The sequence below is a fragment of the Aethalodelphis obliquidens genome, unplaced genomic scaffold, assembly GCF_003676395.1.
Source record: "Aethalodelphis obliquidens isolate GAN/ISIS:26980383/991018 unplaced genomic scaffold, ASM367639v1 scaffold9, whole genome shotgun sequence".
Lineage (NCBI taxonomy): Eukaryota > Metazoa > Chordata > Mammalia > Artiodactyla > Delphinidae > Aethalodelphis > Aethalodelphis obliquidens.
In genome coordinates, this window is record NW_020837953.1 from 2481712 (window position 1) to 2499468 (window position 17757).

Genomic DNA, 17757 nt, shown 5'->3' on the forward strand with positions numbered 1-17757 from the left:
ATCTTGAAATTGAGTCTCAGAAAGCTACTATTACTACTAGTAATAATAATAATGACAAAATTAATGATAGCCACCTCTCAATTTTGGTGAGCTTATTGTTCAATGCAAAAGAGCTCAGAAAGGCAGATTTGGGGCTCAAATGTAAGTCTTCTGATGCCAAGTCCAGAGTTTGCTCCACCCACGAAAGATGGGTCTCTCCAACAAGTTCATAGCATGCTCCCAGCTGCGGCAGGGGAGAGAGGGTTACGGCACCAGCTCGGCATTCAGATGGTGTGGTTTTTAAAGTGACTCAACATCTGTCATTAATTAGAGTTCCTGTTCCCATGGTGATGGTTTATTATTGCTAGGCTGATAAGATGGCCAATTCAAGAATACTATCTTCCTTCTTTTCCCTCTCACTCTCCAGCATAGATTTTTCTCTTTGTTTCCTCCTCTCACCTAACATCATTGATCTTTTGTAACAAGGTAGGAGGTGGTGTTCCTCAAACGGGGACACCCTGTTGGATCCCTGGTGATAACCTTTGGAATTTTTTCCGTTTTGCTTAATGCAAAGGCTCTGTCAGACCAACCTGGCTTCATCTCTGACACTTACTAGCTCTCTTACCATAAACAAGTTAATTACCTTCCTTGGGCCTTATTTTTTCATCTGGAATAAGGGATAAGAAGGCCTAAACAGCAAGGTTCTTCTGAGAATCTGATGTACCAAATAGGAAGATGCTAGCACAGAGCTTGGAACGTGGTGGATACTCAAGAAGTGGTAGCAGTTGTGATAAGTAAAATAATAGCAATAATAATTACTTACAAAGAGATGAGATGAGACAGCTTTTGGGTTGGCAGCTGAGGTCGTTTTACTTTCATTCATTCATCAATCATTCAAATTTGTTCTTCCACTGAAACTGTTCTTTGTTCTTTACAGCCCTTAACCCAACATACACTATATACTTATTTGTATTTAACTGTCTCTTACACTCGACTGTAAATGTGATGAAAATTAGTACAATGGTTATTTCACACATCACTGTACCTGGGGGTATAGTTGTTGAATGATGTACAAATATTTATCAAGCAGTCAACGTCAGTCTTTGTGTTAGGCGCTGGAGATACGGAAATAACTAAGGCAAGATTTTTACCCTTGAGGCATTCACATAAGGAATCTGTGAAAACTGACAACAAATAAAGGAAACGGGGCATTCATCCCTGACTCCAAAAGGTTTTTGGATTTTTTTTGAAATAAATCCAATGACATAAATGGAATTAAATCTTTAGTAATCTCCTAGCACAAAGCACTGATGGGGGGGGATATGGCTATCTCAAAGCTCTCAATGCCAAGAGAGATTCAAACCGGTGGTGTTAAGCCCCCAGAGTAATCGGAAATTCCCTTTGAAACAGACAGTTAAGAAAGAAAGAAAGAGAAAGAAAGGGAAGGCCTTTCAGGGGGCTAGCTCACTGACCTCCCCCCCAGGATGGTCTGACCCCCTCTGCTGGTGAAGCAAGAGGTCAGATCCTCAGATGGAAAATCAGTCTCCAAGAGTGGCTGGATACAATTCCACGACACGCGCGCGGTCTGTTCCCCGCCAAGGAGGATGGGGCCCAGAGCCTTTAGCTTCCCCAACCCACTGTACCCGATCAGGCCAAGCCGACAAGTCCTCCAGGAGCACATGGCATCTGACAGACGAGCAGGCGCAGGGGTCCAGCCAGGAGCCCTCGAACCCGCCTTCCTCAGTGGCTTGGGTCTTCCATTTTGAAGCTATTTTGTTATTGTACAATACTATTACGTATTCGTGTTCATTACCTGAATATATTCTGGGTTACTGCCTCTGAAGCGATCGAGTCCAGTGCTTCTTATGTTCAGTTGAGACCCTCTAAGGGGTCACACCTTGCCATGGGGAAAGGGAGGGCGTGACACGGTGAGCAGGAAGACACGGCTCAGCGTCTATCTGTTTTGTACAGTGTGCTCCCAAATGATCCGCTACTTTAAACTGTTTGAAGACCAGAACCTAATTCTTTCAGTGCAAAGATGAGGAATCTGAGGCCCAGAGAGGTCTAGACCTCGTGTCTCAGGTTATATATCGAGTTGTTCAGTAACGGAACCGACACTGAGGATGGGGAGCTCATCTTTGAAAAAGAGAGAGTAACTGAGAAGCACGGGGACCGTCTGGAGTGAGTGCTAGTGTGAACAGGGAAAGCTGTTTTCAGAGACAGAGCTAAGAACTAGGTGGTCTTGGGTCGGATTTTACCTGCTATGGGCTTTCCGTCCACATCCATCACAGCAGCACCCTTGCTTCAGTGGCTGGCGCCCTGGGTAACCGGTCTGCTCGGCCAGCTCCAGGGAGACGACAAATTCCCTGTCAATTTCACCTCCACTTCGGTACAACACACGTTTACACAGCACCTGCTACTGATTAAGGGTGAGGAATTCTGGGATCCTTCCCTGGAAGCTCACACCCAAGTAGGGTAAGCAGACATGGAAACATCTAAGGGCAGTGCTAGAGATAAGCACAGGTGGAGGTGGGGGAAGTGTAGAGGGAGGCCTGACCATGAGGAAGTGTCCCAAGGCAACTTTACAGATGGGTTCCAATATTCTCCCAGTGAACAGACTACAGGGTAAGAACATTAACCGAGCATATCTTACTAGGATGTGACCTTGGGAAAGTACTGAACCTCTCTGTAATTTGGCCTCCTTATCTGCAAACATCTCCTTATCTGCAAACATCTCCTTATCTGCAAAGCACAAGGAATATCAGGACCTCATGGGATTGTTGTGAGGACTAAGTGAGTTAATCCGCAAAGTCACATACGCAATGACTGGTGAAACTACATGAATACCCTTTGCTATCCTTTTAGGAGCCCCTTGAAGAGAGGGGTCACAGCTCCCCACCACATCACAATATGTTGGACTCACTAAAGCCTGCTGCTTCCCAGTCGTCTAAGCACTTCCTCGAATCTCCACTTTAGGATTGTCTATAAATTTCTCCTCTGTAAACGTCTGTCTATAGTAGTTAGTCAGCTTACTAAGATGAAGACAACTGCTATAATCCAATTATCTAAACCAGTCTGGTTTGTCAGGATCCCTCCTCATCAGAGATGCTGACAGGTGAAACTGACATGGCCAACTTGGTAGGAATTTCAGTCTGATCAACTGCAACACACAGGCTCCTTCGGCCAAGGTGTCAGCTGAGGACGGGGGGAGGGGCGAGGGGGTAGATTTTGAGGTGGGGTGAGGTGGGTTGCTTGCTTTCCATATCTCAGTGGCCTTGTCTCAGAAGGTGCCTTCTTCATCCTGAAATTTTCAAACCTGATATGTTATACTCTATACACAAATGCACTCTAGTGAAATAGGATAACTTTCTAGGGGCATTTAAAGAGTGTGGCCTTATATTTCAGGGAGGCTTCAAAACTGCTGGGAGATAAATAATAAATCTTTGTCGTTACTCCCAGGCTGAATTAACTTACAGGCTTTTTGCTTAAGCAGGAAGCAGTATTACTATCTAAGAAGCACTTAATGTTGTTGACTTTAAGTAAATGAGACTATTAGCCTGAAACATTTTTTATAAAAAACGATAGAGTCAGGGGATGTTGGGCAAAGGATGCTCCCAAGACTCCTGATCAAACTCCTAATGATTTGTTTATAGTTGACAACCCCCATTCCCTATCAACTGTGGTCCTTATATATCGAGCTTTCTCTTCTGCTACTCCCGAACTGGGATGCTTTCCTAGGAGTTGAGTTGATGTCTTTCTGTCTGTGTTACTCCTTTGCTTTCACTAGCACCTCTACCTGAAAAGCCCACTTCCTGCTGCTTCTCTGCTCATCCTAAGTTAACATTTCCACTTCAAGCCCTACTTCTTATACAAAGCCACACTTCTCTTTCCTGCTTGTAGCTGTTACCAGGGAGCAGATTATGTAATGGCACTCTCCGGTTTCAGGTTACTTCATTTTTATTTTTCTAGCCTGTCAGCTCCTTGAAGGTGGGGAACCTGGCCTTGCTTTTCCTCTTTTTCTTTTTTAAAATTGTAAAACATCTGGCCCTCTATTACACTATCCACAACTTTGAGGTCACCCTTAGAAACAGCATGTGCTTGGAGACACAAAAACCTGTATTCAAATTCCAGCTTGAAGATTAACACCCAGTGTGACCTTGGGTAAGTTCTTTTAATTTCTGAGTCTGTTTTCTCATTTGTAAAACTGAAAAAAAGAGACTTTGCACATAAACCTATTGTGAGAGTTAGGTGAGAAAGGCTAAATATTGATTCTGCAAGGAAACATCTACCAGAAGGCCAGAGCAATATGACTTATGCATGTAGCTTTCTTATAATTTGCTTTGAGATAGGAAGAAAGCTTGGAAAACCCTGAGTAAAAGATATGTCTCAATAAACATAAGCTCTGAGACATACAGACTTAAACTCCTAATGCCATTACTTAATAGCTATGTGACTTTGGGCAAATCGCTTGCCCTCTCTGAGTCTCTATTTCCTCATTTGGGTGATGAGAATAATCACACATGTAATAGAGTGATTCACTTAGACAGGTCCAGAGTTCTGGTTCAAGAAAGAGGAGTTTCTATTCCTTTTGACTAGACACTACTGGAACTGTGCCTGGCTCGGACTTGTAATCAAGTTGTGTCTCCTGAGACAGGTGCTGAGCTACCTGTGGCCACTGGCCTCAATGCCTGACTCAAGAGTGGGCTTATTCAGAGCTGGGTATTCACTAAAGTTGCTAACGTCAATTTCTTGTCTTTTGGGTGTCACTTAGTCAAAGTGAACTGCTTTCCATGATAAGTGGCCACCCTTTCTCCTGTTGGCCTAGCTCATTCCGACAGGGAGAGAGGAGGGGAAGTGGATTTGCCATAAGGACTGACTTCTCTTAATGCTTAAAAGTGACGGTATCAATCAGAGTCCAGTCGGGAGAAGCGAAACCACTCTACGTCATTCAACAAAAGGAACTGAGCACAAGAAATCGGTTTCATTGATGACACAAGAAACCAAGAAGCCAAACAGATGATATTGAAGGAACTCAGAGATCGGGGACGGCAAAAAGCTGCTGCTCCTCTTAGGGATCAAGGGATGATGGGAGGTAGTGGTGTGGCCAGAGCCGGGGGCTGGCCATGTCAGGCTGGAGCTGAAACCAAAGAATGGCTGAGTGGTCAGCCCTGGGACCTGAAGGGAAAGGCTGGGAGCTGGAATCACACAGGAGATGAAGTTGCTGCTGCAGTGAAAGAGAGAAATGACCTGACTTCTCCCCGCTTGCTTCCTGCACGTCCATCTTCCATCAGCATCTCCCATTGGCCAAATCTACTCAGTGGCCAGTTTCCAGAGAGCCTGAGAAATGTAATACACGGCAGGGCAGGTGTGAATAAGCTATCTGAGAGCAAACAGGCAAATGAGTGGCCCAGCCATCTCAATAATATACATAAAGCGCTAGAACAACGTGTGATTTACAGTCAGCTAATAATGATAGGTATCATAAATATTACTCTAATTTTGTATAACTCACTGAAAGTTTATTCACACCAGTAACTGTGCTCAATACTCTCTACATATTATCTCATTTAATCTTCACAACAATCTTATGAGGCAGGCACTCTTAACAGTCTCATTTTTACAGTGAGAAAACCAGCTTAGAGAGGTAAAGGGACTGACCTAGTGTACAGCTTTAGCAGATGAACTCAGGATCGGAGCCCAGATTTACGTGACATCTGAGTCTGTGCTCTTAACTATGGTCCTATTTATTGCTTATAATATGAATCATACTGCTCACAGTAAAAGGGAGGGTACTAGATAAGCTGAACATGAAACTTCTCATAATTACTGGGAGGATATTTTGAAGACCTACATTTCCAGGACTGAAAGCCTAGAACACTCTGGGAACATTAAATTTGCCCTTAAAAAAAGTAGAGATTAAGAAAAAAAATACATCACTTAATGTAGTTTATAAAAGTCCATGGCTTTACCTCTTGAAGGCAACAGTGTCTTTTTGCTAAGAGGATGCCAAGTTCAGTGGCCTCTGAAGGCTTGCTGTTTACTGACATTTGATCGGCTTCGACATCTGTTGCCCTTCTCCATGGATGGGTGCTTCATTTTAGCACTTCCCTGATGCCAGGCGGGTAAAAAGCTTTAGTACTGAGGTCCTCTAAGACACTCCTAGGTCAGTGACGCAGCTTTGTTTGTGAAGCTGCCTGAGGGAAGGAATATTCAGGGAAGAGTGGTAAGGCACATGCCATCCATCCACCATGCCGGGTATTCTCAGTCCTACCCCTGGGGCAGGTGACAGCTCCAGAAAGTTATAAGCCCGGGCAATTCTTGACCTCAAGTCAAGTTTCAGTGTCCTGCTCCGGACCTTTAGCAAGGTAGTATAGGATGAATTCTTCTGCTTCTTCTGTAAAGTTCCATGGAATGACTTCTTTGTTTGTTTTTAAAGGAATGGACATTTTAGAATTTGGTACCAGGGAAAATGTGGTCTCTTTTGGAAAACTGGTACACCTCCTTGACTCTGTGGACACTATATGACTTGACATATTTCCAGTTTTGTGTTGGCTGCTGGGAAGCTCAAAGTCATCCCCTTATTTATGGGTCAGAGACCCATAGGCCAAACCTGTCCCACACATCTGCTTGGTCTGACACTCACCAACGCAGGGTTAAAACAATTTGAATTTCAAGGTCCTTAGGCAGAGTATACATTCTCCAATCTGGTACAGAATGAAATCATCTTGTTCTCTGCTTGTTTCCATGGCCTACCTGGTATGGCCTGCAGGCATATATATACTTGAGGACCCCCTAGTCTAAGTAGTTGGCATATTATCTTCCTACATAGTTTCTAACTTGTGAGTTTTATTTTGCTTAGTTTTATTCTGCTTAGTCATGTATTATAAGCTTCCTCAAATCCTTTATGGAAGAGGAATATGAATGATAAAAAAATAAACAAATTGTTTTCTTCCCTAAGCAAAACTGCCAAGTTCAGTGCAGGCAGCTGCATCGCCACTGCGTCCAAGGGCTGATCATTCCTGGTGAGTCACTCTGGCCTGCCCCACCTGCCCCACCTGTTAGAGGGTGACCACTGTCGTAGGCTCAACCCTATCATTCCTTTAAACAGGAGAAAGGATTTCTTCCTCATTAGCAACTGAGGGGCCTGGACATAATCAAGTGACCTCTGCCCTATTTCTAGCATATAATATGTAAAGCCAGCTCTAGGTGCCCTCTGAGACACTGGGCAGCAGGGGATATGCAGAGAGTGGGCCTAGAGCCAGACCAGCTAAATTGCAGCCCTCCTCCCCCCACTAGCCATCCATGTGACCTCAGGTCAGCTTATCAGTTTTTTTTTTTAGCTTATCAGTCTTGATGCCTCAAATTCCTGCTTTATAAAGTGGGACAATGCTACCACCTACTTTACTGGTTTTGGGGTAAGGATCAAATGAATACAGGAAATATTAATAATAGTACTTTTCTGCATGCCAGGCATTATGCTAACTGTGCTTTCATGCATAGAATATTTGCAGTAACTCAGTGGGGTCGGTTAATACGGAACTGAGGATCAGAGAAACTAAGTACCTTGCCCAGCCAGGCTGGTTCACATAGCTAGCAAGCCAAGGAGATGCCATCGCCTTGAGCGTAGCAAGGTGACCTAGTGGGCTACTTTCTTTGGCCTCATTTGATTTCCCCTTATTCCGTCCACAACAGGTTCAGCTCATTTACCCTCTTCCACCCCCAAGACTTGGCAGGCAGTTGCCATAACACGACTGAGCTCCAGCAGTTATTACTAATATTTATTGTGTTGAGTTGAAACGGAGAGAGATTTGTGCAGGACTGAGGCACATGCTCCTTCCTCTGCTTTCAGAGAAGGTATTCTACTGCGAAGATTAAGAGCCAGCCTGGTTCACATGCCTCTCCACACAGAGTTCCAGCTCTATCACCAACTAATCCTATATGGCCTGGTTCAAATGTTGCCTTCTCAGAAGCGCCTTTCTATTTCTAGCCCTAAGACAATGGAAGCCACTCCTTCCTTGGTGCTCCATTATCCACTGTATAGCAACTGTAGTTAAACAAATAAGAGCCAACATTAAATAGACAGTATTCTACTCTACATGTACTAACGTGTTGACCTCTTACAACACGAGTTGTGAGATAATATACCAATGATGCAGATATTACTGTTATGTTTTACTAATGAGAGCTCTGAGGCACAGAGAAATTAAGTAATTCACTTAAGGTAAGTGGCAGAGCCATGATTTGAGCCCAAGCCAAGGCGCTGTGTCTTTGTCATTACATTTAGTGTTGATTTTTTCATAACTGTATCTGTCTGTGTCTACCTCCTCCCCACCAGACTGGAACTCCATGGGCCCCAAGATGTGTTTAAATCTTCTTTGTCCTGCTACCATCGAGGACTGTCCCTGTCACGTGGCAGCCTCTTGCTGATGAGCCTTGGCTCAAAAGATTAAATAGGGAGCCTCCCTCATCACCTAGTTGAATCAAGGCCAAGACACATGCCTTTTCCAGATGTAGCCCACTGTCATCTGTCAGCCCAGCTATCACAGCCCACCCTATCTCCAGCTGCAGAGGAGAGCAGGAAATGCATCCTGACATCACAGGAAGGACCCAGGTAAAAGGTGCATTGATGGGGGCAAAAGCAAGCCAGCAGAATGATTAATTTGGCCTCCCCTTCGATATTATGTTTACACAAGTTGATTATATAGCACTTAATTACTAATTTGCCCTGCTTAAGCCAAGAGTGTTTTTAATTTTTAATGAGATAAGGGAAGAAGATGCCTTTACTTAGTAAGGAGCAGCTATTTTATTTCCTTCTCTTGTTTTGCCCAGCCAATTAATAACATTTCTAAGGAAATGCATCCCTGTCATGAATTCTTTCTCCCCATCTTCTTCCTGACCTCCCAGATTTAAAAAGAGATAGAAACAGACAAGAGCCACTTAGAAACAAACTGACTTCACCTTCTGATCTGGCTGGCTAGGCTGGGAAAGGCCTTGTAAAGCAAAGTAACATGGGACCCATAAATGGTGCTGTCTGACTTTTTGGGAGTTGGGGTGTGTCTATTCCCAGAAACCATGGCTTGGTTGTTGTTACCAAAAGCAGAGAACACAGCCATAGGTCTCCAAACAAGGCAATCCCCCCTAGAACCCTGCATTGTTTCCTGGGTATTAATGTCAGATAATTTTAAGCATGGCCCTAGGGCAGCCTATACAAAAAACACAGGTTTTGGAGTCAGCTCTGGATTTGATCGCCAGCTCTGCTACTTGTTAGATGATGGATCTGTTATTTAAACTTTCTGAGCCTCAGTTTCCTATCTGTAATGGTGAGGTGAATAACCCACCTTGCAAGAATCAAATGGCATCTCAAGTACCGTAGCACAGTGCCCAGCTCAGAAGAGGCACAGTTCTCTCGTCTTTGGCAGAAGGGAAGGCAGAAAAAGGAAAGCAGGGATAAGTGGGTCCCTTTTGAGCACCCTAGCCTGTCATCTGCAGAGCTGACAGATCTGATCAGTGTTACTCAGAGGGCCCGTCCATAATGACATAAGGAGTTTGCTCCAGAAAGTAAACAAACACCCTGATTCTCTCACTGAGAACATCTTGCTACGAACAAAATGTTGTAATTGATTTATATTCTGATGCAAGTCCCTTATCTCACTGCCAATCTGTAACAAACCATTCACAGCTTGGCCTCTGGTCGCAGACAGACCTGCACAGCCCAGTCTGGATGACTACGGAGGACAGCTGCATTCGCTCCTAAAGACCCCCTCCCACCCTTCTCTGGGCTGAGCCAGGCTCACTGGTACAGACTATATCAATGAGCTTTCTTGCCCTATGACTTTGACTCCAGCCAATGGGGAGCCTGACAGTAAGTCAGAGAGCGGGAGGAAGATGGGGTCAATAACCCAGCTCTTCACTTCCAGGGTCATTGGCAAGCCAGCTGACTCGGTCGCCTCCACACAGCCCTCTGTTCTGGGGTTCAGGGGTTCCAGTAACTGTGCTCTCCCTTCACCTCTTAAGGTCCAGCTGTTACAAACCCCAGTATATTATATCCTCCCTTGTGATTTCTCCAGGGCTGGTCCCCAGTGTGTAAATAGTCCCTCTACTAAACTGTCTAAAACTATCCTAATTTGAAGGTAACTTCTGTGGGGACCTTGACTAACACAGGGACATTTTAATGTACATTCAAATTCTAGTTGTCTACAAAAACAGACTCACAGACACAGAGAACAGATTTGTGGTTGCCAAGGGGGAGGGGGAGTGGGGGAGGGATGGATTGGGAGTTTGGGATTAGCAGATGCAAACTAGTATAGGATGGATAAACAACAAGGTCCTACTGTATAGCACAGGGAACTATACTCAATATCCTGTGATAAACCATAATGGAAAAGAATACGAAAAGGAATATATATATGTATAACTGAATCACTTTGCTGCACAGCAGAAATTAACACAACATTGTAAATCAACTATACTTCCATAAAATAAGTTTTAAAAATTCTAGTTGTCTATTACTGGTACTAGTTTTTTTAAATAATGGCAATCACACTCAGCCCCAGAGGAGTCCACTCCCATGTATGACCAAGTTGAACAATCCTCAGCTTTGAAATCCTAGGCTAGGCCTTGGATTCTGGCTCCATACCTTTCTAGCCATGGGCTCTGGTAAGTCACTTAAACCCTCCTACCCTGTTTCTTAATTTGTAAAATTATGATGATAATAGTATAGGAAATTTCCTTATGTATAACTTTTAACATGGTACTAAATTTTTAAATGTTCAAATTTCTTTGATATGCATGTGATGAGAGCCATGCCATCCAAGTTTCTACACATGTGGTACTTTATGGTTCATTGCAGTGTATCAAACACCTCCAATAAGCAACTGTAATAATGGTATTTCTTCTTTTGCATGCTTCTTGATCATTTGCCTCAATGATGGAACCAAAAGTCTTTCATATACTTCAGTAAGACCTCTAAACATTCCATGACTCTGAATCAAACTTTGTCCAGTGGCATGTGGTATGTATGTGTATATGACTGTGTGTGTGTGTGTAGTCATTTTTCAGAACTTTTTCCCAATTACAGACAATTCCTGATTTAACTAAAGGTCTTGTCTTCCCTCATCTCTTATTTGGTTCCATACCCTAATTTACTGTGTTGAATATTAAAGTTATACAGCATGGATAATCTATTCATGACATCCTAGAGTAAAGGGAGGAAAAAAAAAAGTCCTATCTATTCATTTCTGATTTATTCCAACAAGGACGTTTATTATAAAAAGGAAAAGCATAAATGATCATTAGAATGAGGAATCAAGTACTTACAGGCATTCATTTCTACTAAATAATCTAACGTATTTTTTCAGATTTGCACCAGTATAAAATGTTGTCTTGAACAAAATGAAGTCAAAGAGGTAAGTAAACTCAGGGCTTCCCTGGTGGCGCAGTGGTTGAGAGTCTGCCTGCCGATGCAGGGGACGCGGGTTCGTGCCCCGGTCCGGGAGGATCCCACGTGCCGCGGAGCGGCTGGGCCCGTGAGTCATGGCCGCTGAGCCTGCGCGTCCGGAGCCTGTGCTCCGCAACGGGAGAGGCCACGACAGTGAGAGGCCCGCGTACCGCAAAAAAAAAAAAAAAAAAAGGTAGGTAAACTTTATTTTAGAAATACAGTTCTGAAACCCTTCTAAGTTTCTAAAATACTCAGTAGATGTTTGGCCACTGTTTTCTTTTATAAAAGCCCAAATCTTAAGTTCCTGAACTGCAAGTGGAAGGAGATATTTGGAAAAAAATATTTGTTAGCCTAAATCTCTGTGTTAATAACAATACTATAAAAAGTGTCATTTAATTAAAGTTCTTAATTAAAGTGCTTTTTAATATATATCTGTATAAAAAGTAAATGGACAGATTATGATTAAATACAAATAAATAAAACAAAACACTACTGGGAGTATGGTATGAAGCCTTCTCCAGGCAAAGGAATTAGAAACTTTCCAAACCAAAGAGGGTACATTTCTTCTTTTTATTTCTATGTCCCATACTCAACCAAGCAGTGAGGCTAAACATGTGCTGCTGATATGTTCTATAAACCACACTACCCCGTAGAAGCGCAGCTAAAGTGCTATACTGGAATCTACACTTTTTCCTTTTTCCGAGCAACAGATACATATTTACTGGAATATAAAGAACATGGTTTGATGGAACAAAAAGAGCATGGACTTTGTGTCAAGCAAAGTTATATGACCTCTCCATGCCTCACTGTCCTCATCTGCACAGTGGGGACTGTTAACATCCACTGGTTGATGCAAGGATTCTATGAATGACAAAGGATGGAAAGTAACAGGCCCTGTTCCAGGATCACCCTGTAAGGAACAGGAGAGTCCAATGTCATATCTCTTACAAACTGCAATAATAATTCCTAAAAACAGAATACTAATTTTGCGCTAATTTTTGACTTTTATATCCATGGTGCCATTCTGCCAATTGGATTGGAACAAGGAGATGTATAATTAATCAGAACCTGAATTTGTTGTTGGTTTTTTTTTTTTTTGAGTGGGAGCAATTCTCAAAAAGATAAGAATATACTGTTAACCAGGTATGGCAGTAAGTATAAAGAATGTTAGGACCAGCATCACATTCTTAATTTAACCCTTCTTTAAACTATTAACTACCATTTCAGGTTTTCTGTTGATTTTCTATGAGGCACTCACATATGGGACAGGATACAGAAAATCCAATCAGAAACCTGAATCCATTTAATTAGAAACCAGAATCTCATATCTCATGAAACACATGCTTAAGCAGCAAAGGGCAAAAGGTTACTAAAAAAACCTGATAGTATCAGGACCATATGTGAAATAAATAGGATTTTACGAGACCTGGGAATGAAAGCCAAATGAAACTAAAATTCACAGCAAAAGATGCGCCTTATACACGAGGAATGTGAGCCCTGAATCTTCACACACTATTGGTGGGAGTATAAAGTGCTAATATGTCTCAAAATCCTAAAAGTTAGGCAAACTTTTTGACCAAATAACTATACCTCCATCATTTAGTTTGTGTAAATCATTTAGGGTATGGGCAAAAATTCAGATACAGAGACGTTAGTTGCAGCATTCTTTAAAACAACGGAGACAACATGAGTATTCAAAACTAGAGGACCGGGGATATAAGTCACGGTACATGGCAGGGGTCCCCAACCCCCGGGGCCTCGGACCACTACTGGTCCGCAGCCTGTCAGGAACCGGGCCGCAGAACAGGAGGTGAGCGGCGGGCAAGGGATCGAAGCGTCATCTGTGGCTCTCCATCGCTGGAATTACGGCCTGAACCATTCCCCACCCACCCCCATCTGTGCAAAAATTTTCTTCCACGAAAGCGGTCCTTGGTGCCAAAAAGGTTGGGGACCGCTGGTCTACTATGGGGCAGAAAATTGTACAGCCTACAATTATGATAAATAAAGATGTTTACTATGTATTTTTGGGTGGGGGAAAAAAGGCTATAAAACAATATGCATTGTATGAACACAGTTTTGTAATTTAGAAAAGTATAAAATAATTTAAAAGTATGTACAAAAAGATTACAAAGATAGAAGCCAGAATCTAATATAGTGGTTGTTTTAGGGCAGTAATATCAGTGTTTTCGTATTTTTCTTTCAGCTTAACTGAATTTTCTTATTTTTTCCCAATGAACATGAATTAGTAGTTGTATTCCAGAAAAAGGAAAGAAACCCAGCAAATTAAGACTGAATGTGCCAAGAAATGGCATGGTTTCATATTTCTGAACATCTATTATATATCAGTCTTTCCAAACCTCCAGAAAGCAAGATCATGGTAATCAACTTTACTTTGCAAAATGTAAAACTGGTATTTATGGTGACAGGAAGCCAAACAGGACTAAAAAACACAGAAAGTTAACTCTCACAAAACAAAACAATATGGAGACGTATTGTATAGCATAAAAAAATAACAGGCTTTGAAGCACATAATAGGTGATGAATAGAAACCGGCTCTAAATGAAGGAAATGTCATGAAAAAGAACAGAAGGAGAGGCTTCAGCTAAGCAGTGAGGATGTTTGCAAGGACTGACCTTGAGGGTAGACCACTGCGGTCAGCGCGGATAGTTTATCCTGTGGGCACACATTACAGAAAGGGTGAGTAATCACCGCTCTCCACTGGCCACTTAGATGCATTGGTCTGCGAGACACAGGAGTCTGTCTGGAACGTGACAAGGAAAGTTGATGGTGGGAACGCACGGAGTCAATGGTTTACAGAGGCGGCAACCCTCACACCGTGGGAGGAAAAAAGGTTTTGATTAATTGGCTGATTCCAAGGGCTTATTTTCTTTACCCTGGTACTACCATTAAAATGATGGCTGAATTCATTTTGATCTCTTGTCACTGTCTCCTTCTGCTGATTTTTGCTTCAGAGGCTTCCTCTACTGCTTTTTTGGGGGGGCAAGGGTGGGTGTCAAGATAAATATCAATAGCACAGTTAGAATTAAAGCTTATTTTATATAAATAGTCTTGGGGGGAAAAAAGCTTTCTTTTAAGATAAGACATTACAGGAAGCTAATGACATCTGCAGAGGGGCTGAAGGAAGCAGAAAGTGGAAAGCCATTTTGTATTTCTGCCTCTTTGCCATTGGATTGAGTTTTCTCTCACGGCATCTTGAAACCGCTTTCTTGCTTTATGTGTCCTTTGCATTTCTTAGAACCTCTCTATTGTCTGTACTTAGGAAGTGTAAGCATGTTGATAGTTCATAAAGTGATTTTTTTCCAGTGTGTTAATTTCCCAGGGCCTGGGAGCCTAGAGGATTGTTATCGGATGCTCCCAACTTCTAATGATAATTATTTGCTTTCCAGGATATTCAGAATTTGAGAGGATCACTTTGATCACTTTGATCACACTGATGGCCAGAGGAACAATGGGTGACATTCTAGGGATGGGGGAGTGGTCAGGTGGAAAGGCCACAGATGCCAAGACCGCCTGGATAACTCTAAGGAGGGAGGAAGACTTCCTTCCTTGCATCCCCTCCCACTTACTCAATAGCTGAACTTCTACCATGAAAATGGCATCTCTGTGATTTGATTCCATTTTATTAAGCTGCAGATACAAAGACAACTGTGACATGATACTTGTCACACTGTCTAATGGAAGAATAGTTTTGAAAACTACTAAAAGGAGAACACCATTTCTGGAGAGGGACAATTCTTTAAGATATTATTAGTCATTCTATTCTTTAATGCAGACGGATGGCTATAACTACCCTTTGTGAGATCCTAATGTGGAAAGGGAACAGGAGCAGGAAGACTTTAGTTGTCTAAAGGAAGGGAGGGTAGGAACGGGCAGAGGAAGAGAGGGAGAGAGAGACTCTGAGGATGAGAATATGAATGGATAAATGAACAAGAGGTGGAAGCAGGAACTGTCAGCAGGCTTCAAAATTTGGAATAGCAATGGACCTTGTACTTGACCAATCTCTTCCATTAATACCCCCATCAGATAATTCCATCCACTAGCCCTCTCCCTCCAGCTGATAAACTTTCCCCAGAATTCAAATATATAGAAGTTTGCAATAGCTGTAAGTAAAATCCACAATTCTAAGTCCTTCTGATCTGCTGGTACTGCCAAAGGAAGGTATAGCGCTCTACCCCTGGCTGAAGTCATCCATTCATGGGCCTAAGACATTGGGAAACCCTGTCTCCCTGGGCACGTAGGACTCTTCCCTAGGTCTGCAGCCTGGGTCTTCTGGAGTCTTCTTAGCCTTTCCTTCATCTGAAGGAGACGACTCCAACTGAGTCTACCGAAGTCTGCCCATCCAGATAAGAAGTGAAATCCTTTATCCAACGACCAGATGTGTGGTCTATGAGAAGACAAAACATCTGGCCTGCTGGAATCATTGAGTTGCTGGCAAGCTCTGCTCAGCTTTCTTACAGGAAGGAGTGGCAGGCACCCTGAAGATCAAGCTAGGATCTATGAAGTTCAAAGAAAAAACTGTGTTGAAGTTCAGATTGAAAAATATGAATCACAGGGAGGAAGTAATTCTTTTTCACCTCAACTTGCCAGAATCCTGAGCTGGTCTCCAGGCCTGGGGCACATAGGTTGGCACCTCTTCTTTAGAGAGGGGTGAATGAAGCCAAGTTCACATGCATTTACATTTCCAAACATAATCATTATTACAATGTTGACAATTATACCTGGGCTTCACGGAGGTCACTGAATCTTTCAAAGGCTCTATCTCAGCAGTTCCACATGAATGGCAATTCTTATTTAAACATTTTTTAGAAAGGAAATAAAACAAACAAATGAAACGAGCACGTGGAGAGGCCAAGTGACATTGTTTGAGGATGTACAACAACCATGCACAGAGGTTAAGACCACATGGATTCCCTCAGGCATGTGATGACAGGTAAGATTCAGGTCTCTGGCACCTGGGGGCTTTCTTTACTAGATTACAGTGTCTCCTAAAAATAGTCAGGAGAGGCACATAATTCCTCGGGTCGAATAGGAGACATGAACTTGTCTTTAAGATTTTGTGGGCCTTGCAGCTGCTACTCAAGTCAACAATTCCAATTTTTGATCTACCATATCTTAGATCCTGTTCCAGAATATTAAGGGAAAATATTATGTAGTGAAGAAGATGTCAGTGTGGGATGAAGCTCAGTTTCCACTTAGGAGAAGAAGTGAGTGGAAACTTCTCAGAGCTAGAAACTCCAGATTTGACTAAGATGTCAATGAGGTGCCACAAGGCATGGTATGAAGTATCTGATAAAGCAGCCGGATCTTGTCACACTACTCTGTTTCAGTGGCAGACTGTCTCCTGATTTGTGACCAATGACATTTCTTTTCAGAAAATTCACCTTTGAACATTTAAGAAGCCAAATTTTTTTTTCAAGAAAAAAGAAAAAAAAATTAGACTAAAGTAGAAAAAGAATGAAAATCAACAGAGGATATAATCCAGAGAGACCTTGATTTCCATTCTGCTTCTGCCCCTTATTAACTGTAGCCTTGGGCAAACTTCTTAAAAACTCTCTGAGCCTGGGTTTCCTCATATATAACACAGGAATAGAAAGCCTTATTCCCGCAGGCAGGGAGACTGTCAAGATTCAATGAGGTGTCTTCATCTGCTTGGGCTGCCATAACAAAATACCACAGATTGGGTGTTTAAACAATAGAAATTCATTTTCTCACAGTTCTGGAGGCACTAAGATCAAGGTGCCAGCATGGCTGAGCTCTGGTGAGGGCTCCCTTCCCGGCTTGCAGATGGCCACCTTTTTGCCGTGTCCTCACATGGCAGAGAAAAAGCAAGCTCTGGTGTCTCATCGCATCAGGGCACTAATCTCACCATAAAGGTCCCACCCTCATTTCCTCATCTAATCGAAATCACCTCCCAAAGGCCACATCTCCAAATACCATCACACTGTGGGGTTAGGGATTCAAATTTGAATTTTGAGGGGACAGAAACTTCCAGTCCATAATATGCATTAACCTACGCAGGGCCTTAGTAAGCATCTCTACTGTTTTGTTCTGGCAATTATGCTTTGTCCCAGGAAGTGCAAGGCAACTAGTTATGAGAACATCTTCATAAATCAACACATTAAAATAATAACTGACAAGTCACTGACATTTCAACAATAAATAAACATCTCCACGTGATGTTTCTGAGACAGCACCAGAAAATCCAGAAAAAAGTTGAAAACTCAACTCTACCATCTTTGTTTAAAAACTCCAGTTAAGATCCACAAGCATTCATGAGTGGGTTCAATTCTTTGGAAGGGATATTTCACAAGCATCAATTT

General features: G+C 42.6%; 1 protein-coding gene across 13 annotated transcripts in view; it reads right to left on the reverse strand.

Moving 5' to 3' along the window:
* Positions 1-17757, reverse strand: part of FGGY (FGGY carbohydrate kinase domain containing) — a 455489-nt gene that overhangs the window by 96995 nt on the left and 340737 nt on the right. For 3 of the 13 annotated variants that reach the window (XM_027108365.1, XM_027108364.1, XM_027108370.1), the window contains one exon: positions 14050-14089. The exons of 8 other annotated variants lie outside the window; for them this stretch is intronic. In XM_027108365.1, coding sequence (XP_026964166.1) covers positions 14050-14089 — 40 coding nt within the window. Of the gene's footprint in view, positions 1-12501; positions 13403-14049; positions 14178-17757 lie in introns of those variants that run through there. 2 more of the 13 variants (XM_027108361.1, XM_027108366.1) reach the window with 2 other exon arrangements.